Source organism: Myotis lucifugus, unplaced genomic scaffold (assembly GCF_000147115.1).
Source record: "Myotis lucifugus unplaced genomic scaffold, Myoluc2.0 scaffold_29, whole genome shotgun sequence".
Classification (NCBI taxonomy): Eukaryota; Metazoa; Chordata; class Mammalia; order Chiroptera; family Vespertilionidae; genus Myotis; species Myotis lucifugus.
Window position 1 is genome coordinate 681,656 of NW_005871077.1, and position 22,390 is coordinate 704,045.

At 38.5% G+C, this 22,390-nt stretch overlaps 2 protein-coding genes across 11 annotated transcripts in view; one reads left to right on the top strand and one right to left on the bottom strand.

Annotated features, from left to right (window-relative positions):
• Positions 1 to 17,377, top strand: part of WAC (WW domain containing adaptor with coiled-coil) — a 93,638-nt gene extending 76,261 nt beyond the window's left edge. For 6 of the 10 annotated variants that reach the window (XM_023752182.1, XM_023752183.1, XM_023752185.1 and 3 more), the window contains 5 exons: positions 446 to 594; positions 8,601 to 8,749; positions 10,600 to 10,786; positions 14,394 to 14,521; positions 15,910 to 17,377. In XM_023752182.1, the coding sequence (XP_023607950.1) occupies positions 446 to 594; positions 8,601 to 8,749; positions 10,600 to 10,786; positions 14,394 to 14,521; positions 15,910 to 15,979 (683 nt within the window). In that variant the 3' untranslated portion in view covers positions 15,980 to 17,377. The remainder of the gene's footprint in view (positions 1 to 445; positions 595 to 8,600; positions 8,750 to 10,599; positions 10,787 to 14,393; positions 14,522 to 15,909) is intronic. The other 4 variants (XM_006086638.3, XM_006086643.3, XM_006086637.3 and 1 more) reach the window with 1 other exon arrangement.
• A 3,394-nt stretch (positions 17,378 to 20,771) lies between these two features.
• LOC102427304 (40S ribosomal protein S26-like) lies at positions 20,772 to 21,320 on the bottom strand. The gene has a single exon (XM_014453995.2). It carries the CDS (start codon positions 21,144 to 21,146, stop codon positions 20,850 to 20,852), a length of 297 nt encoding a protein of 98 aa, XP_014309481.1. The 5' UTR covers positions 21,147 to 21,320; the 3' UTR covers positions 20,772 to 20,849.
• Positions 21,321 to 22,390: the final 1,070 nt, after the last annotated feature.

The window sequence follows — 22,390 nt, forward strand, 5'->3', positions numbered from 1 at the left end:
GCATAGGAATTTGTTCATAGTTTTTTTTTAAACTATAGTCCGGCCCTCCAACAGTCTGAGGGACAGTGAACTGCCCCCTGTTTAAAAAGTTTGAGGACCCCTGCTCTAGTTAGCCTCGTGAGGCAGGGGACTAAGGGAAGAATAGAGCCTAAATGTAGAAGAAGAAATAAGAATGGTGAGGATGCCTTCCATGTGAGAATAGGTCCAGCCTTACCTTCTTGCTCTAGCCTTAGATAGAGAGGGCAACACTGGGTGTGTGCTTAATCTGTAACACACAGCTCATTTAGTCAGTGTGGCCCAGTGAGTTTCTCACATTCTGACTTTTTTAGATGAGTGTTTGCTGGGGGGAGTTGGGGGAGGTAGGAGGGGCTGGTAGAGAGGTGCAAAGTTCTCCTCCAAACATGTTTTTTATTTATTTGAAATTAACTGCTTCATTCTTTTGCAGCCCAGCCATCTAATCAGTCTCCAATGTCCTTAACGTCTGATGCATCATCCCCAAGATCCTATGTGTCTCCAAGAATAAGCACACCTCAAACTAACACAGTCCCTATCAAACCTTTGATTAGTACTCCTCCTGTTTCATCGCAACCAAAGGTATGTCGCCTTTGAGGGAAATTTAGAAAAGAAACTTTTGGAAAAACAAGTTTAATAATGTTTTAGAATCTATATTATAGAAAAAGCACTGGGAGAATGGAGTGAATGACAGGTAAGTACAAATAGATGCAGGTTAGAATCTCAGTTAATTAAAGGATGGAGAAGGAAATTGCATCTGTGCTACTTTTATGCACTGATACTTCTCTTTATTGGTTTTGGGATTTGTGACATGGAGAGCAGGATAAAGAAGGGTATACTAAGAATTGACTCTTAAAATTTGTAGAATTTTCAAACTCTAAAAGATATGAGAAAACATGTTTTCCATGTCTTTTCCCCCATACTTTTATTCCAGACATGAGTCAGTTTCTGTGCTAAGAGCTTTGTACGTATTATATTTAACTTTCACATCATGAGAATCGAATATTTGCCGCAATTAAAAGAAGAAAATTTAAGCCTTTGGTTAAATCTAGTTTTTGTTGTACAGTCATAATTTGACACCTAGGTCTTTTCTGAATACTGAAGACATTTTACTAAGCTATACTGCCTGTGTTGGTCCAGGCAAAATCGTACATGGGTGGATCTTTAGAGCAGTTAAAAATTGCTGGTCTGTTCTTATTGGACTATGAACAGGACTCTACAATGCTGCAGTCAAATATTGTACTATATCATCTTGCCCACAAATTCATAAGCAAATCCCAGTCACATTAATGCTTTGCTTTGTAGCATACCACTAGGAAAACACTGAGAGAGCTGGAAGTCTATATATATAAGTTGTGACTTTTTTTACTTTTAATGTAGGAGAAAATTATTTTTAGTTGTTGTAAAAACAATGGGCTGTTTAAAATTTCATGCCAAAGAATTCTTTGTTCAAATAAAATCATAAGGAAAGCCTAAACATAAAAGTGCATTGAAACATATCAATTTCAAGAAATTGATAGTAGGCCAGATTTTAGGTCTTTCCTTAATGCTTAAAACTTATCCCAGGATGGTATCTAAGAGTACAATTAATGATGACTAAAACAGTCAATTGTCAAAATTAGCATTTCAAATCCCTTATATCAGTTTTTTACATTCAAAAACTTTTTCAACTTGTTTTTAAAAATAAATGGACATTCAGTGTTGCATAGTCTTATGAAAATATATCCTATACTAGAGGCCTGGTGCACAAAAATTTGTGCACTCGGGGGGTCCCTCAGTCTGGCCTGTGCCCTCTTGCAGTCTGGGACTCCTCAGGAGATGTCCATTTGCCAGCGGTGACCAGGCCTAAGCTGCAGTCGGATACCTTAGCGCTGCTGAGGAGGCGGGAGAGGCTCCTGCCATCACTGCTGTGCTGGCAGCCGTCAGCTTGGCTTGTGGCTGAGCAGAGCTCCCCCTGTGGGAGCGCACTGACCACCAGGGGGCAGCTCCTGAATTGAGCGTCTGCCCCCTGGTGGTCAGTGTGTGTCATAGTGACCAGTCATTCCCAGTCGTTCTGCTGTTGGGGTCAATTTGCATATTACCCTTTGATTATATGCCTGGTGCATGTGTGGGGGCTGGCTGGTTTTCCCTAAAGGGTGTCCCAGATCAGGGTGGGGGTCCAGCTGGGGTGCCTGGCCAGCCTGGGTGAGGGGCTGATGGCTGTTTGCAGGCTGGCCATGGCCCCCAGCCACCCAACATCCCAGTGGAGGCTGGCTGGAAGCAGGTATCTGGGATTTATTTATCTTCTGTAATTGAAACTTTGTTGCCTTTAGTGGAGGCCACAGCCAGCCAGGGCAGGTGGGAAGCTTGGCTTCCTCCATCACCGGGGCAACCAAGCCTCCTGCTTGCTCCAGCTCCGTGGGTGCCGGCCACCATCTTGTTTGGGTTAATTTGTATATAGTTGTTCTGATCGGCTGGTGGGCGTGGCTTGGGGCATAGCGAAGTTACAGTCAATTTGCATGTTTCTCTTTTATTAGATTAGATAATAAAGAGGTAATATGCAAATTGACCATCACTCCAACACACAAGATGGCTGCCCATATCTGGACACAAGATGGCCTGCAGGGGAGGGCAGTTGTGGGTGATCAGGCCTGCAGGAAAGGGTAGTTGGGAGGTACCAGGCCTGCAGGAAAGGACAGTTAGGGGTGACCAGGCTGGCATGGGAGGGCATTTAGGGGCGATCGGGTCATTAGGGGAGGGCAGTTAGGCATTGATCAAGTTGGCAGCGGAGTGGTTAGTGGGTGATCAGGCTGTCAGGCAAAAGCAGTTAGGAGCATTCTGGCAGGTAGGCAGGTGAGCAGTTGGGAACCAGCAGACCTGCCTTGTGAAAGGGATGTCCAAGATTGGAGTGGGTGCAGGCTGAGCTGAGGGACACCCCCCCCATGCACGAATTTCATGCACAAGGCTGTGTGTGTGTGTGTGTGTGTGTGTGTGTGCCTAATATGATAAGTTTTTGTTTGACCAGTTGCTATGATGCATACTGACCACCAGGGGGCAGGCGCTCCAACCAGTAGTTTAGCTTGTTGTTGGGTTCTAGCTGATTGGGACTGGGTGAGAAGGGCCAGACATGCCCTGGAGCCTTCCTGCGGTCCCTCCCTGGCCTTGATCGTGCACCGGTGGGGTCCCTTGGTCTGGCCTGTGCCCTCTTGCAATCCGGGACCCCTTGGGCAATGTCAGAGAGCCTGTTTTGGCCCAATCCCCACAGGCCAGGCCAAGGGACCCCCCCCCACTGGTGCACAAATTCGTGCACTGGGCCTCTAGTGTTCTTTATAAGAGGAGAAGCTCTTTTATATTCAGAAGTCGCAGGGTCAGCCCGATTTGTTTGGGAGAATACTAATCATTAAAAATAAGAATCCAAATGAAAAACTCTATTGCCAGAAGTTGTGACTTAATCACCAGTGACTCCATTTACCTTTGTGCCTTAATTTGGGCTTATTTTTTTTTCTTCCCATATTTAAATATATTTTTTTATTCTTGATAATGTTACAGATATCTCCCATTTTCCTCCTCCCCCCCCGCCTCTGTCTAGCCCTTCCCCTGCCTTTCTTCCCCCCCCCCCCCCCCCAGGGCTTCACTACCCTATTTCCCCTTTCCATGGGCCTTATATATCTATACTAATCAAAGGGTAATATGCTAATTAGACCAGATGACCTTCCGGACAAAGCCACGGTGGCGGGGCCGAGGCAGAGGCAGTTAGGGGCGACCAGACCAGCAAAGGAGGGCAGTTAGGGGTGATCAGGCAGGCAGAGGTGGTTAGGAGCCAGCGGTCCCTGATTGCGAGGGGGATGTCCTGGATTGGAGAGGATGCAGGCCGGGCTGAGGGACACTCCCCTCCCCCTGTGCACAAATTTCATACACTGGGCCTCTAGTAAGTATATAAATTCTTTGGTTTAGCTCTTCTCATCCCCCCAACCCCACATTGAGTTATGCCAGTCTGTTCCACGCCTTCCTGCTTCGGGTCTTATTTTGTTGGTCAATTCATTTTGTTCAGTGGTCGGCAAACTGCGGCTCACAAGCCACATGTGGCTCTTTGGCCCGTTGAGTGTGGCTCTTCCACAAAATACCGACTTCTGTGCATGGGCCATGAAGTTTCCATCGTACTGTACGTGCGCGCCCGCACGTGGTATTTTGTGGAAGAGCCACACTCAAGGGGCCAAAGAGCCGCATGTGGCTCGCGAGCCACAGTTTCCCGACCACGGATTTTGTTCGTTAGATTCCACAAATAAGTGAGATCATGTGATATTTGTCTTTCTCAGTTTGGCTTATTTTACTTAGCATAATATTTTCCAGGTCCATCCATGCTTTCCCAAAGGGTAAGAGATTCCCTCTTTTATACAACTGCATAGTATTCCATAGTGTAAATGTCCCACAGCTTTTTTATCCATTCACCTAGTGATGGGCACTGGGGCTGTTTCCAAATCTTAGCTATTGTAAATAATGCTTCTATGAACATAGGTGTGCATATCTTCTTTCTGATTGGTGTTTTGAAGTTTTTAGGATATATTCCCAGAAGTGGGATTGCTGGGTCAAACAAAAGTTCCATTTATCGCCCTAGTCAGCTTGGCTCAGTGGATGGAGCGTCAGGCCTGCAGACTGAAGGGGGTCCCAGGTTTGATTCCGGCCATGGGCACATGCCTGGGTTGCAGGCTCGATCCCCAGTAGAGGGTGTGCAGGAGACAGCCAGTCAATAATTTTCTCTCATCATTGATGTTTCTCTCTCTCCTTCTCCCTTCCTCTCTGAAATCAATAAAGAAATATATATATTTTTTAAAAGTTCCATTTATCATTTTTTGAGGAAACTAGACTCTTTTCCATAGTGGCTGCACCAATCAATCTGCATTCCCACCAGCAGTGAACTAGTGTTCCCTTTTCGCCACAATCTCACCAGCTGGGGCATATATTTAAACTGCCTGTTTTTCTCGTCAGTGGCATCTGAATATGAAGAGTATATGCATCCCCACTGGCAACTACGTACCTCCTGGTCTATCTATAGGATAACATGTCTTTGACTCAAGTTGAATTTTGTATGGGCCATAGATCATTCTCTGTTAGAACAATATGTACATTGTCTCCATATGTGGTTGAAATTTAAGGAACTGTATTTCTATGGTATAGTAACATTTTTGTTGATGTGGAAGTAATAGTACAGTTATGCACCACTTAAAAGTGGGGATGGGTTCTTGGACATAGGTCGTAAGGTGATTTCGTTGTGCAAACATCAGAGGGTATACCTACACAAACCTAGGTGGTGTGGCCTACTGTACACCTAGACCAGTGATGGCGAACCTATGACACACATGTCAGAGGTGACACGCGAACTCATTTTTTTGGTTGATTTTTCTTTGTTAAATGGCATTTAAATATATAAAATAAATATCAAAAATGTAAATCTTTGTTTTACTATGGTTGCAAGTACCAAAAAATTTCTATATGTGACACGGCACCAGAGTTAAGTTAGGGTTTTTCAAAATGCTGACATGCCGAGCTCTAAAGGTTCGCCATCACCCACCTAGACTCTATGGTATTGCCTCTTGCTCTATAGGGGAGGACAAATAATTGTCCCAATACTCATGGCTTTTTGAGTTAGATGTCCTATAATAAAAAACATATTAATGCCCTAACTGGTTTGGCTCAGTGGATAGAGCGTCAGCCTGCGGACTGAAAGGTCCCAGGTTTGATTCTGGTCAAGGGCATGTACCTTGGTTGCGGGCACATCCCCAAGTGGGAGGTGTGCAGGAGGCAGCTGATCGATGTTTCTGACTTTCCGTCCCTCTCCTTTCCTCTCTGCAAAAAAATCAATAAAATATATTTTAAAAAACACACACAAAAACAGATTAATAAGAGAAAAACAAACAAAAGTTGAAGAACATGTATACTTCCTATATACCTGGGAAAGACCAGGAAAACTGAGTAACTTGCCAAAATGTCAGAAGCCACCACCTTAAATACCATCTTCAGCTGAAGATTAAAAAAAGATGTTGGGCGTAAGGGGAGTGGGTTATGGGGTGTTACCAAAAACAGCACAGTAAAAGGGTAAGGTTGTTATGCAGATCTAAGTTCTTTTGCATTGATATGTGTTTCTGTGCATATGGTCATCCCCCTCTTCTTGGTACACTGAGGCAGACATCCTTGCAAATATAAATGCCTTTTACAAAGGGTAACTTCTACTTGGTTTTCAGAGCTTCTCTCATGTCTTCTGTTTGTTAAAATTAATTAGCCTAAAGTAAGCCTCATTCCAGATAGACATATTTTAAGGCGACAAATTCTGATCCTCTATAGCTCTTAGGCTACAAAACCTGTACAACATATTACTGTACTTAATTCTCTAAGCCAGTGGTTCTCAACCTTCCTAATGCCGCCCTTTAATACAGTTCCTCATGTTGTGGTGACCCCCAATTTCATTGTTTCAAATTGAACATAATTAAAGCATAGTGATTAATCACAAAAACAATATGTAATTATATATATGTCTTAGGCGACCCCTGTGAAAGGGTTGTTCGACCCCTTCGGGACCCACAGGTTGAGAACCGCTGCTCTAGGCAGTTCTACTCTTCATAAATATTTGCATAATGTGTTATGCTATGATGTTAAGATGGCCACTGAGGAGCTACTAAGATGTCACTTAGGCATTAGGAATTTTTCAGATCTATTATTATCTTATGGGACTTCTGTAGTATATGCACCTTCCTTGACCAAAAGGTTATGCAAAGCATATGACTGTAAATCAGAAAAGGTATGCAGTGGTTCTCAACCTTCCTAATGCTGCGACCCTTTAATACAGTTCCTCATGTTGTGGTGACCTCCAACCATAAAATTATTTTCGTTGCTACTTCATAACTGTAATTTTGCTACTGTTATGAATCTTAATGTAAATATCTAATATGCAGGATGTATTTTCAGGGGTCGCGACCCACAGGTTGAGAACCGCAGTGTCTTGAAAAGAAAACTGGGCTCAAAATCAGGAGAACTCGTTTCTTATGCTGGTATACCACGAAAGTAATTTTATGACCATTTTATTGTATAAAGAAATTAGATTCAGGTCTCAAACCTTGACTCTCTTCTAACTGTATGACCTTTGGAAACTCATTCTATGTTTTTTAACCTCTAGATTTTGTGGTGTTTAAGATTATTACCTAGATTTGGAGGGCTGTGTGAATTTGGGGGCCTAAATGACAGTACTTTACACAACTAAGTAGTTAAGTCTCCCCTCCATTATCTACAGTCAGATGCTGTTCAAAATATTAAATGGAGCCTTGGTAGTTCAGTTGGTTAGAGTGTCGTCCTGACATGCCAAGGTTGTAGTTTTGATCCCTGGTCAGGGCACATACAAGAACCAACCAATGAGTGCATAAATAAGTGGAACAACAAATCAATGTGTCCCTCCCTTCTCCTCTCCCTCCTTCCTTTTCTCCCTTCTTTTCTCTCACCACTCCTTTCTTCTCTCTCTAAAATAAATAAAAAATAAAAACAAAAATATTAGATGGAAAATTCCAGGAATAAACATTTCATAAGTTAAATTGCATCCCATTCTGAGTGCCCTAAAGAAATCTTTCTTTATTCCACTTCATCCCACCCTGAACTTAAATCATCCCTTTGTCCAGTATATCCATGCTGTATAAATTACCTGGCCATTTAGTCACTTAGTAGCCATCTCAATTATCAGAGAGAGAGTACATTCACATAACTTTTATTACAGTATATTATTATAATTATTCTATTATTAGTTATTGTTGTTTATCTCTTACCATGCCTAATTTATGAATTAAACTTTATCATAGATATGTACATATAGGAAAAAGCAGTATAAACAGTACTAACTCCTTGCTTAACACAGTCAGTTGGTTCTGTAACTTTAAGCAAAGCAACATTTAATGAAACCACTTTTACCGTAGGCTAATTGATATAAAACAAGAGTTAAGTTTCTGTCAACTTTATAATGAAATGACATTGAACAAAGTGACATTATGTGAGGACCTGCTATATATAGGATTTGATACTATCTGTGGTTTTCAGGCCTCCATTGGGGTGGTCTTGGATCATATCCCCTGAGGATAGGTAGGAGGACTATTGTCTATATATACTAGAGGCCCGGTGCATGAAATTCGTGCACTGGGGTGGGGGTGTCCCTCAGCCCAGCCTGCACCCTCTCCAATCTGGGACCCCTTGGGGGATGTCCAACTGCCAGCGGATGTTTAAACTGGCAGTCGGACATCCCTCTCACAATCTGGGACTGCTGGCTCCCAACCGCTTGCCTGCCAGCCTGATCACCCCCTAACCACTCCCCTGCCGGCCTGATCTCACCCCCAACTGCCCTCCCCTGCCATCCATCTTGTGACCACATGGGGGTGGCCATCTTGTGTGAGGGTGTGACAGTCAATTTGCATATTATCGCTTTATTATATAGGATCACTAATGTCAGTCTTATTATGAAACAATTTACGACAACTCTTGTTATCTTAAAAATCACTGAAGAATGAATGTAACTGGGAAGTTTTATTGATAGAACTTTTGCTTTGATTTCATTTCCATGCTATTTGCCATTGTGATAGAAGTCTCACCAGATTCTGACATTTCAGGTTACTACTCCTGTTGTTAAGCAAGGACCAGTTTCACAATCGGTCACACAGCAGCAGCCTGTAACTGCTGACAAACCACAAGGTCATGAACCTGTTTCCCCTCGAAGTCTTCAGCGCTCAAAGTAAGTTGATGTTATGTGTTGAGACAACATTATGTTTTCCTTAATATGGCATTCTGCATTGTTCAAATATTATAAATATGTATATATGATAGAATTTGATCTTGGAAGAATCCATGGATAGCCTAACTTCCTTTTATGTATTACCAAATTTACAAAGGCAATCTGTAACAATTAGATTGTTGTGTAGTAAAGCCTGGATTATTTTGAGAAAGGTGACTTTTTTCTTTAGAATTTCACTTAGTAGAATACGATGGGAGGTACAATTAATACATGTACAAAGAGGGCACATGGTTATATAATACTTTATTTGTTGGAAATGAGACATCATTTTTAGCCTCCTCATAGCAGTTTTAGATTTGAGTGTATTGATGAAGCCAAAAATCTCACATCTAAAACTTGGGCCAGTGTTGCCAATGGTGTGTGTTAGTCAAGCTTTCCTCTTAGCTTCAACTGCTCTTATAAGGATTACTTGTCATATAGAGCTGTAGCGTGTTGTCACTTTCCTTTGTTAAATGAACAGATACAACTTTAAATGATTTTCATTTGATTGATTTTCCTGTTTTTATTTCTTGCTATGAGGTGGCAAAATAATTCAACTGTTGTTTTTATTGTTGTTTAAGAACTTAACACATCCCAATGAGAGTTATCCCCTTCAAAATAATCACCTTGGGAAGCTGTCTACTTATTCCAGCAATGTTGCTATTGTGCAGAACATTTTGGGGAAATTCTTCTTTTAAATTGTCTTTAGAGGCTGCAGTATTATTTTAAGTATCCGCAGTGATGGAAACTCTTCATCCTTTGGGAGATTTAGTTTTTGGAAATAACTGAAATTCATTCAGAGCCAAGTCTGGTGAAGCAGGTAGGAAATAACCAACTTGGGTGACTAAATTTTTTATTCTCACCACCATAACCCTAAAACCTAGCCTAAACCACACAGTTTTAAATAAAGATAACCAATCTCAGAGTGTTACTTTTTTTGGTCTTATTTTGCCACTAAACTCAATTCATTGCTAGCCAATAAAATGCCTGTATTTTGCTTCTCATTATTTCACCCTCTGATTCAATACTCTGTTCTGATGTTAATCAAGAGCAATATATGTTTTCCTCTCCTTATCTACATGTATTTAAGATATAATATTCAGATGTGCATTGTATCTACAATTGTTAAAATGTGACCATGTAGCCATGGCCGGGTTGCCCAGGGGTTAGAGTGTTGGCCCTCCTTTCCATTCTCTAAAAATCAATGGAAAAAATATCCTTGGGTGAGGATTAATAAAACAAGCAAACAAAAAAAAAGTGTGACCATTTCATAGTGACATTCTTATTAGTCTTTATCGTATACAAAGTCATCAGGTTTTGCTGTCAAATTTGGAGAATACTGTTATTTTAAATTTGACTCTGACATTAGTTTTAAAGGGGCTTTTTTCTGCAAAAGTATATTGAGGAATATATGATATAAATGTACTTTTAATTTTTAAATTCTGTTCATCTTCTATATATATAAAAGGCTAATATGCAAAGTGTCCCCTCGACACTTTCTAGCCCTTCGATTGCTTGCTATGACATGCTCTAACCACCAAGGGGCGTTGTGGAAAGAAGGAATGCCCCGGCCAGCAGCTGGGGATGGGAGGTCCCAGCCGGCAGCCAGAAGGCCTTGATCGGCCCTGATCGCCAGCCAGGCCCAGGGACCCTACCCATGCACGAATTTTGTGCACCGGGCCTCTAGTGTTAAAATAAATTTTTCTTAGGTATTTGGATATCTTGAATAGAAGGTATCAACAGACAATATCTAGGATACCTAGAAACTGCTTGTAGATACACTACACATTCAATTGTGTTTTCTCTTCCAGTAGCCAGAGAAGTCCATCACCTGGTCCAAATCATACTTCTGGCAGTAATGCATCAAATGCAGCAGTTGTACCACAGAATTCATCTACCCGAACTACATGTTCATTAACACCTACGCTAGCAGCACATTTCAATGAAAATCTCATAAAACATGTTCAAGGATGGCCTGCAGATCATGCAGAGAAGCAGGTATGTTACATGATTCACAGTAGATATTTTGCCTTTGGATAACTAAAAAAGTATAATTTAAATTCTTTTAAAATACCTAATCTGGACTGCTATATTCAAGCTGTATTTAAAGCAACTAATTTCTAAATAGGTTGTCTATTTTATAAAATACTTGATATATACTTACCTGTAGGGTGGTTTAACATAAAATATTTTATTATCATTGTAGCTACCATTATCAAGTACTAAGCATTTAGATCTGTACCAAATGCTTTGTTTTTTCCACTTAAAACTGCTAACCAGCCATAGCCAGTTTGGCTCAGTGAATAGAGTGTCAGCCTGTGGACCAAAGGCTCCTGGGTTCAATTCCAGTCAAGGGCATGTACCTTGGTTGCAGGTTCCTCCCCAGCCTGGGCCCTAGTTGGGCTTGTGCAGAAGACAACCAATCAATGTGTTTCTCTCTATTGATATTTCTCTCTCTCTTTCCCTCTCTCTTCCACTCTCTAAAAATCAATTAAAAAGTATCCTCAGGCGAGGTTTAAAAAAACAAAAACAAAACCACTAACCAGTGCATATAATGAGTTTTCCCATTTTATCATTGAGTCCCTTAAGACCAGATAAATTATACCAAAATCACCCCATTGATGCGGCTCAAAGACAATGTGCTTTTCCATTCAACCAGTCATTCTGATAGTTTTAGAACCTGTTAGTAGTTTTAATCTTATGATTCTCCCACTAGACTAAGCTGTTAGAATTTAAGAAATGTTTTTGTTTTAGGATGAGGGCACTTAAGGCATTGAAATTACTGCCATTGGCTTCTCCCTTTTATCAGGTAACTGCCCATCTGAAATGCTCTGTAAGTTCACAGAGGTATGTTGTATAATAATACAGGAATACAGTGAGGCCCTTTTATCAGCATTATACCTGAACTTTGGCTGACCCAGCATCTTTTATTGGTGACAAATCATGAGTCATCCTATCCTAGTGCTATCCTATTCTAAGTATCTTCCACTATATGAGAGTTGTTTTGTTTTATTTTTTGTGTGTGTTTTTTAAAGAAAATAATTTTCCCCTTAGATTCACCCAGCATTTTTGTGGATTTATTTATTTCAGGTTTTTTTTATTCCAACCAAATGATTTTAAATATAATAATGTTACATGCAGTAAACATTAATATTTTAAAAATAGAAGGATTTTAAGTATAATAATATTACCAAAACTGTACTAATATAGTAGGAGACCACAAAAGTTGTAGGAAATATTAAAAATCTGCAAATAACAGATTTTTTTCTATTATATTCTAGTATATATTTCCCCTCCCCTCTGGATCTATTTTTGTTCATCAGTTAATGTTGTTCATTATATTCCACAAATGAGTGAGATCATGATATTTATCTTTCTCCGACTTGCTTATTTCACCTAGCATGATGCTTTTAAAGTCTATTTTGTCGGATATGAGTATTGCTACTCCAGCTTTTTTTTTCTTTTCCATTTGCATGGAAAAATGTTTTCCATCCCTTCACTTTCATCTTGTGTGTGTCTTTTGTTTTGAGGTGAGACTCTTGTAGACAGCATATAGTTGGGTCATGTTTTTGTATCCGTTCAGCTACCCTACACATTTTAATTGGAGCATTTAATCCATTTACATTTAGGGTTATTATTGAGAGGTACTTATTTATACCCATTTTAATTCTGTATGGTAGGTTTCTCTTTCTGTTTCTTCTTCTCAGGAATCCCTTCAGCAATCCCTTTAGCATTTCTTATAATGCTAGCTTAGTGGTGATGAACCCCTTTAGCCTTTTTTTGTCTGGGAAGCTGTTTATTTGACCACCTATTTTGAATGATAGCCTTGCTGGATATAGTAATCTTGGTCTGAGATCCTTGCTTTGCATTACCTTGAGTACTTCATGCCATTCCTTTCTGGCCTGTAGAGTTTCTGATGAGAAATCAGGTGTCAGCCTTATGGGAACTCCTTTGTAGGTAACAGTTTTCTTTTCTCTTGATGCTTTTAAGATTCTCTCTTTGTCTTTAATTTTTGGCATTTTAATTATGATGTGTCTGGGCATGAGTCTTTTTGGGTTCTTCTTGTTTGGGGTTCTCTGTGCCTCCTGAACTTGTGTGACTTTTTCCTTTACCAAGTTAGGGAAGTTTTCTGCCATTATTTCTTCAAACACCTTCTCTGTTCCTTTCTCATTTTCTGCCTCTTCTGGCACGCCTACTATTCTAATATTGTTATGTTTCACATTATCCCACAGCTCCCTAAGCTGTCCTCCTGTTTTTTAATTGTTTTTTTCTTTTTGGTTCTCTGATTGAGTGATATTTTCAACTCTGTCTTCTAATTCACTGATTCAATCCTCAGCTTCCCCTAATCTGCTGTGTATTCCTTCCAATGTGTTCTTTATTTGTGTTATGTCATTCTTTATCTCTATTCTTTTTCATGGTTACTATATCTTTTTCCATACTGTTGAGCATTTTTAACATCATTACTCTGAACTATCAGATAAATTTCTTATCTCTGCTTCATTTATCTCTTTTTCTGGAGAATTCACTAATTCTTTGATTTGGGGGTTGTTTCTTTGTTTCCTCATTTTAGTTTGTCTGTTTGGGTTTGTGACTATGTTTTAGGTTAGATCCTCTATACCGCTCAATCTCTAGTGCAGGACAGTGCTAAAGGCTGTTTCTGACTAATTGGATCAGGCAAAGACTCAAAACCTCTGCCTGCAGACTAATAGGATTTCAACTTGAATTGCTCTCAGGCAGTGGTCCTCAGTTGTAGCAGGAGTTTTTTCAACCGAGTGGGGCAGTTGCTTCTGTCTGGAGGCTAATTGTTACTTTTAATCTCTTAAGTGGCCTCGGGGCAAGGTGTTTTCCGGTAGGGTTTGTCAACTGTCTTCCCCCCAGGCAAGGCAGATGTCAATGTGGGAAAGATGTCCTCCCTCCCCTGTGTGAGGGAATGACTCAGCCCAGGAAACTTGGGGTGTCTGCCTTCTGAGCTCTATCCCCCGAATACCCAGTCCTGGGTTCTGCTCTCACAGCTCCAGTCCACTTCATCCTCCCTCTGCAGGAGTACAAGGTGGGTGGCTCCACAGGGAATTTTTGTGAGGGTGCCCAAACTTGAAGCTGCCACTCCCTGGCAGATAGCAACCCACTGCTTTTCACAGCTAGATGTTATGTGGGTACCCTCCTCAGATTTGGTGCTCTCTGCTGGGGAGCACAGCTTCGGGATTAGATCCCAGAGTTCTCAGTGGCACTGCCTCACAGCTGAGATATCTCTCCGGGACTTCAGGTGCTGTCTGTGGGTGCCTAGCCCGTCCTTTCTCTTCTCTGCCCCTTCTACCAGTTTCTATGTGGTCTCTACCTTCAGTCCTTGGGTATCAGGGTTCTGTCCTGTGAGTTTTCCATTGATTATTCAGGAAGCCTTTTCATATTTCAGTTGTAATTCCAGCTTGTTCCCGGGAGCATGTCCATGCAGCATCCTTCTACTTTGCTGCTATTTTTAATGTCTCAAATTTCTGTGGGTTTAAAGGAAAATAATTTTTCTGCAATCTTGGTGTAAAGTTCTACTCTAAAACTTATTTTTTATTTTTTATATGTGATTTATATTTTATGTGGTTTTCTGTAATTATAGGCATCAAGATTGCGAGAAGAAGCCCATAACATGGGGAGTGTTCATATGTCAGAAATTTGTACTGAATTAAAAAATTTAAGATCTTTAGTCCGAGTATGTGAAATTCAAGCAACTTTGAGAGAGCAAAGGTAAGTTTTTTGCTGAAATTTTTTTTTGTTTCTTAGAATTATATATCTTAAGTCAGACTGGAGAACATAACTTTAAATTTCAGAAGTGAACTTTAATGTTTCTTTGATATATTGTGTCATGTTCCATTATATTACTATAACTTACATTTTTATAATTTAATACTATTTCTAGTGAGTGCTAATGGCATCTAAATTTTATTTTTCTTAACACATGGCTTCATTAGACTTTTTTTCTTGTGTTATCACTCTAAATTATGGTAATATATTATTTAAAAAGTGAAATTGGACAGCAACTAATTATAAAGGGTCACTCTTGAATTGAGGGGACTTATCTATTGCTCAGGGTATTTATTTCAGTTGAAATTTCAAACTACTATTTACATTATGCTTATATCATCAATAGATTCTTGGAAATTACAGTAGGAATATAATTTTCAGCTGGTTCAGTGACATATCTGTTTTCACCTAAACTCTTATTGTCTCATTTTTTAAACACCTGTTACAAACTTGAGGACAAACTTTAAATGGCTTCACATCCTGTCTGTATAAGGTAGAGTTAAACTTGTCATGAAACCAGGCATATTTAGTAAAATACCAAGTTGGGTTTTATAGTAAACTTGGAAAAATTGAGTTTTTATCTAACGTCCCAATCTCTAAAATATGTGGAGGCAGTTTTTGAATATCAACTGGGATTCTTTTACTCTAAGATTGCTCTGAACGGAGCTCTAACATACATAAAGCTTAATTTCCTTTTGGCTTGCTAGACAGATGATTTAGGTTTTAGGAAATTATACTATTTCTTATGCGATGTATTAAAACAGTATACACAGTCAAATATCAAGCCAGTATACAAAAGATTTTATGAAGTTTATGGAAATCTGATTAGCTGTGGAGTTGGGTTTTATTTTGTTTTAAATATACATATCTGTGGGACTTGACTTGGCTCCATTTTTATGAATTTACAGTTATATTGAGAACTGTTCTTCAAACAATTAGTTTGTTGCACCTAGTTAATTCCATCATTACTATACTTATATATTTTAGTCCAGAAAACATTCAGTATGGGTTTATCTCGTTCAATATCTACTGCCTTTGTGTATGTGAGATGATACAGTAAACACTATGTTTTAAATCAATCTTTATATTCAAATTAATTCTTGAGAAATTGACAACTAGAAAACATTCTTTTGTCATTCTTGTGTAATATATATTCTTATGTAAAATATATTTAATGGTTTTCTTAACTACAGACTTACCAGTTTTTAATTATTTTGTCTTAACTAGTAGTTACTCGTTTTTTAAAAGATAATTTTGTTGTTAGAAGTTTGGTTTTTCTGTAACATTTATATGACGACCACACAGTTCTAATGCCTTCTTATTTTTTTCAGGATACTATTTTTGAGACAACAAATTAAGGAACTTGAAAAGCTAAAAAATCAGAATTCCTTCATGGTCTGAAGATGTGAATAATTGCACATGGTTTTGAGTACAGGAACTATAAATCTGTTGCCCAATCTTAACATTTTTGATCTGCATTTAAGTAGACTTTGGACCGTTAAGCTGGGCAAAGGAAATGACAAGGGGACTGGGGTCTGTGAGAGTTGATTCAGGGGAAAGAGACAAGACTGATGTAAAACCCTTGAAATGTAGATTTAATGTAGATGTATTCTTCACGTTGTAAATATGTTTTGTAGAGTGAAGCCATGGGAAGCCATGTGTAACAGAGCTTAGACATCCAAAACTAATTAATGCTGAGGTGGCTAAATACCTAGCCTTTTACATGTAAACCTGTCTGCAAAATTAGCTTTTTTAAGAAAAAAAAAATGGGGGGGTTTAATTTATCATTCAGAAATCTTGCATTTTCAGAAATTCAGTGCAAGCGCCAGGTGATCTGTGTCTAAGGAGATACAATTTTGAACCATATAGGCAGTGTACAAAGTATCATGAAACAACTATTTCCACACTTGCACCTGATCAAGAGCAGTGCTTCTCCGTTTGTTTTGCAGAGAAATGTTTTTTTCATTTCCAATGTGTTCCATTTCCCTCTGAAATACTTGATTTGATTTTATCCATTTTTTAAGGCTCCTCTTTTTTCTCCTTTCTTACGGCACTGTTGCTATGGCACTTTTCTATAATCTTTTCATTCCTGTGTACAGTAGCTTAAAATTGCAGTGATTGAGCATAACCCACTTGTTTGTATAAATTATTGAAATCCATTTGCACCCTGTAAGAATGGAATGGACCTAAAAGTACTGCTGGACGTGAGTGTGTGCTGAAAGTACATTGATTGCTCAAATGTAAGGAAATGGCCCAATGAACATGGTTGTGGGAGGGGAAAGAGGAAACAAAGCTAGTCAGATGTGAATTGTATCTGTTGTAATAAACATGTTAAAACAAATAAAATGTTATTTTTCTTTTCCTTTTGTCAAATGCATATTAGAATTTGAACTACCTGGGGATTCTTTATCAGAACTATTCTTGTTGAATATTTATACTTAATTGAAATAAGTCCTTAAAGGAGGTTTCGTTTAAAGCAGATTAACAGGAAATGTGTATAAGATATTTAATGAACTATGAAATTCAACAAGAATGATTAAGTCACTTCCCAAGTGGTTGTCATTTGTTAAATCCTGGTTTACCTGTCTTGCTATTATGACATTTCATTTTGAAGGATGTTTGTGTTGTAGCTAACTGTTCAAGTCTGGTGCTGACTGCTGTTCTTAGCCATCACAAAACGCTAAATTTGTGTAATTGGAGCTTCCTACTGTTAGCTGGAAATGGTGGAGAAGCTCAGCTTTGTATATTGTTTTCCTAAAGTATATTAAAATAAAAAAAGAAACTATTGCTACTATAAAATTACCTTGGCTTTTTTTTTCTCTGCTAAAATATTGGTCAGCTGGCCTTAGCATGACACTGCCAGTATTATATCAAGTCACAAGGGTTTCTTTATGCAGAAAAAATCTTGATTTCAAAATCTTATCCAATTTTAGAGCCTTTTTTTCCTGTCGAGGCAGATGTATTCATGTGCTTTCAGAGAACTGCCAGCACCAAGGGCTTATTTTGTGATGTGAGACATTAATGTAATTACATTCTGGGATACTAAAATTTTGAAATTGCTCTTGTTGCTTTAAGCATAATTTAAGGTATAGAAGATAATGCTCAGCCTTTTCAATAATATTTAAAAAATAAACTGTAAGAGATAGTATGGATGATATTTTCTAAAATACAAAAATGTTCCAGTATTATTAAGAGGAATTAGAATCTTATACTGGAGACTGATTTTTTTTTTTTTATTGTAACTTGAGCATAAAATGTAAGAAGAACCAAATGTCATAAGTTTTATCATCATGAAATGTTTATACCTATGAGATTGTTAACATTTGCTGGACTTGATTAGTACATGTAAATGAAACTCGGAAGAGAACTGTTAAGCTAGAACCCTTACTAATGTAGTCCTGTATATTTCCAGGAAAGAAGTAAGCAATTTGCTATTTTGTAGGCAAAGGTTTCCTGATCAGATGGTAACTCATATAAAGGATGCCTAGTTTGAAATTTCCTGGTGAATTTTTAAACACAGAAAATTAAAATTTTTGTAGTCTATTTTTACAATATTTGAATCACTTATTCTATAAAAAATTATTTTAAATATTGCACTTTAATACAGACATGGTGTCCAGCTACTAACCTTCTTGAGGTAACCAGGGACTGTTTCTAAAAATAGACATAATATCAGAAAATACACATTTTGGTGGGCTCCTTGATTCAAATAATTTGAGAATGGAAATATGAATAGCCCCTAGGAAACCTCAGGGTTTTAATTTTTGTTTTAAAAGGGACATATTCAAACTATGTTGTAATAAAATCTATTTTGTGAAGGTGGGTCTGTTAGAAAGTCTTTACCCTGTAGTACCAGCTTCCCTACTATTTTTTTCTATGTAGTTCAACTTTTCATTTTAAAACTTGGACTATATTTCCAGATTTTTAACACCCTGAAAATTCCCATGCTTCAGCCCTTTTTTAAAGACATCATGCTTTTAATAGCCCAAATGAATGATTTTATCTTCTAATTTTATATATCTATTTCACACTTGTAATATATTGGAAAGGAGGTGCTTAAAACTTTGCAAAGAATGAATTGTTACCCCATTTCAAAAATAATCTATTGTTCTGTTTAAACAGCCTTAGCTTTAAGGGATTATTTCCCGGGGGAAGGGGGCAGGGCATGAAGTAAGTCACTCTGCAAATCAGAACTATTATAGTTCTGATTTGGACTTAAATCAGGACTTAACACTACTGTATTTAGATACGGGGTTTGAATATACGGATTTCAATACCTGTAAATACGGCTCTATCTTGTATTTGTACTGAAGTGTACAAAATTACACTAAAAAGTAATAAATATGTTTTGACTATATTGTGCGGTTATTTCAGAATAGTCTGTTTTGAAAGTCTTAGAATGCATAATTTGCATTTAAAAAAAATACCAGATCACTGCTAGACTTTTAATAGTAATTGTCATGTATCAGTTGCAATATAATTTCTTAATTGCAGTATTTTAATAAAAATTTTGGCTTAAAAGTTGGGATTCTTTAGATCCTGTTCTAATTTGCTCTACACATTTGTCCTCTTGATTTCTGAACTTTGGGAGTGCCCTAAATGCAGTCTGCCTAGGCAGTCTCATCCAGGCTCTTGACTTTAAGAACCCTACTTTAAGATCAACTTCATTCAAGTTATCTAGTCTTGATCTCAGAGCTCTCAACAGCAGTCGGTTTAGATACTTGATTTAACATTGCGAATTCTCTAGAAAAAGAGCTCTTGATTTGTGTGCTTCAGACTTTATTCTCTAGGATTCCCATTTTCATTAATTGGCTCAAGACAAATGAAGGAGTTACCCTTTATTCTTTTCCCTCTAACACCCTCATCCTATATTTAAACCATCAAGATCCATAAGCTCTGCCTTAAAAATGTATTTGGATCTGTAGCTTCTCACTACTTTCATGTTTACCACTCCAATCCAACCTACAATCATCTTTGAGCCAGACCACTACCACAATCTCCTTACCTTTCTTTTCGCTTCTACTCTTAACTCAGCACCACAACCACACACACATATCTATTCTCCATACAGCCACCAGAGTGAAATATAAATCACATTCTTTTCACAATCCAGTAATTTAATGCTCAAAACAAAATGCAAAGCTCCTACTGTGGTTTACATGTTTAATCCCCTAAATTATATCACCACAGTCTCATCTACTAGTTTCTCACTTGCGTTGTACCCCCACCTGAGGGTTTTTGTGTTTTCTCCCTGTCTGGCTGGGAAGTTCTTTTCTTCGAGACTTGGATAGTTCAGTCTCTTCACAAATGTCACCTCAAAGAAGCATTTTCCTGATCTCCCATCTAAAAGGACACCATCACTATTCCTTCACTGTAGTTTTTGTCAAAGAACAGTGTGATGCATAGCATTCCATAAATACTTGAATGAATTATGAATACTAAATAACTACATACAGAATTTAAGAAAATTTACAAAGATTACTGAAAATTTTTCAACTTTTGATTTCGTCCTCTTAGATAGGAACAGCAACCAGCTTTTATTTCCTTTTAAGAAGTTGTTGCATTTTACTATTGGTTACCAAAACCTAACTGCAAATCTGTTTTAATTGTTAGCATTATGTGGTCTCTTTAAGCAAGATTAATTAACTGAACCAGTAATAATTAGAGCTTCCTGTAAACACATTTTAGGAGTAAGTAAACCAACAAGAAGATGCTACTTCTGATTAATAAGCTTGGGGAGACGGACCAGCAGGACCTGGCCCTGCTTCTGAAGGACAGAATTGGATGAGTTGTGTGGGTTGGGGACTATGCCCTGGTTTCACAAAGTAGGACGCTTTGATAATACCTTATCTTTGGTTCACATGATGCCTTGATATCCAACCAGGCCTTTCTGACTAATTTTTAGGACAGAGTATAGGAAGGAAACACTCTTGAATCATGTTCTAAGATGTGTCACTAATAGAACATTTGTACTGCACGTACCCATCATATGGAAAATGGCTGAGATGGCAAATTTTCTGCCTTTGTGAAGAAAGATTGGCAGGCAAAAACTCATTCTTATTATAAAAGTTTTAAGGTGCCTGTTAATTGCCCAATTAGATCAATCTATGGGGTATGTTAGGATCACAATTTTTTTCTTTTTCTTTTTTTTTTTTTGAAGTACAATTTTCATTTATTTTTTCCCCCCAGAGAACTTTTCTTCACTCCTTAAAGACTTAGCTCCTTAAATGGGCTTTGGTGGAGGTTGTGGGGCAGCACCCGCAGGTGTAAATCAGGATGGGGGTGTTCGGTCCTTCCGAGCTTCACAAGAATGATTCCTGTCTACTTTGCTGTGAATGGCACAGCTCACACAGTAATGTAGTTTCACATTCAGCTTGGGGAGCACATAGGCGTCGAAGATACTTGCTTTGGAGATGTCCCTAATGGCTGTGGCCTCTACTATCTTTTGAATGACAAACTTAATACCCTTGTCCTTGGGCATGCACTGGGCGCAGTTGGTGCAACAAATAGGTTGCACGTGGCCTTGGCCTTTTTTGGCACGACCGTTATTCCTTCTTTTCTTGGTCATCTTGGAAACCCACAATAATTTTCTTATTCTGTTTACGTAGTTTCAGGGTTATTACCTTAGATGAGAAAGGCAGGATCCAGCAAGGACAATAATTTTTGTCTCGTGTGTATTATATATCCCTATAAACTAGAGAAATTAGCACAAAGTTTGTACCCAAAATATTTAAATATTTGCTCTGTAAGATGACTCAATTTTGTATTTAAGATTAACATTTTCCAAAATACTTTAAATATATATATATATATATATATATATATATATATATATATATATATATATATATATGAATTTTTATTTCAAGGAGGAAGGGAGACAGAGAAACATCAATGATGAGAGAATCATTGATTGGCTGACTCCTGCACACCCCACACTGGGGATCAAGCCCACAACCTAGGCATATATCCTGACCAGGAATTGAACCATGACCTCCAAGTTCATAGGTTGATGCTCAACCACTGAGCCATGCCAGTCGGGCAAAATAATTTTTAAAATCATGACTTAAGAGCTCCAATTCTTAAAATGCCAATGCAATCTCAGGCTATATCTCACTATACTTGTTTCACAAGCGCAAGAGTTCCAAAAATGCTATGCAAAATACTGATATGGGTGCAGGTTAACATAGCTGATATTCTCCATGCTTAACAAGTATTTAAAAAGCCAAAATATTCCTTCACAAATATCAAAAATATGAAAGAAACACAAACCTGTTCTATATTATTTGAAAGGTGGTGGCTGGAGAAAAAAAGGAAGATAGAAAATTTTGTTGTAGTTTAGCACATCTATTCACCCCTGAGTTTGTCAGGGTCCAGTCAGAAAATAGAAGTCTCCCTGGCTATTGCAAAAGGAGGGAATTTAAAACTGGTAGAGGCTAAAACTAAGGCAGGCCTGACTGGAAGAAAGGACAAAGGAGAGAGCTGGGAGCATGGACAAATGGATCCAAGTAAAAGACAAAGCCACCCACTCACTGACTTAAGATGCTTTTTGAAGCAAAGAAACCCAGGCCTCCGTAGGCCTGGTTCTGCCTATATTGGCAGAACAAACTCAGAAGCCAAAGAGTAAGAAAGTTTGTGCCATTCTCTGAAATGCTGAGAAAGGGGGGAAAGTGAACTTGAGAGCAAACAAGCAAATAACCAGCACAACCTGCCCTCACTAGCAGAGCAAGGCAAGAGAAAAAGCATGCCAGTGTGAGCACTATTTCCTAACAAAAGATAGGGGAGGAGTGTCTAAGTGCTAAGAAATATCTA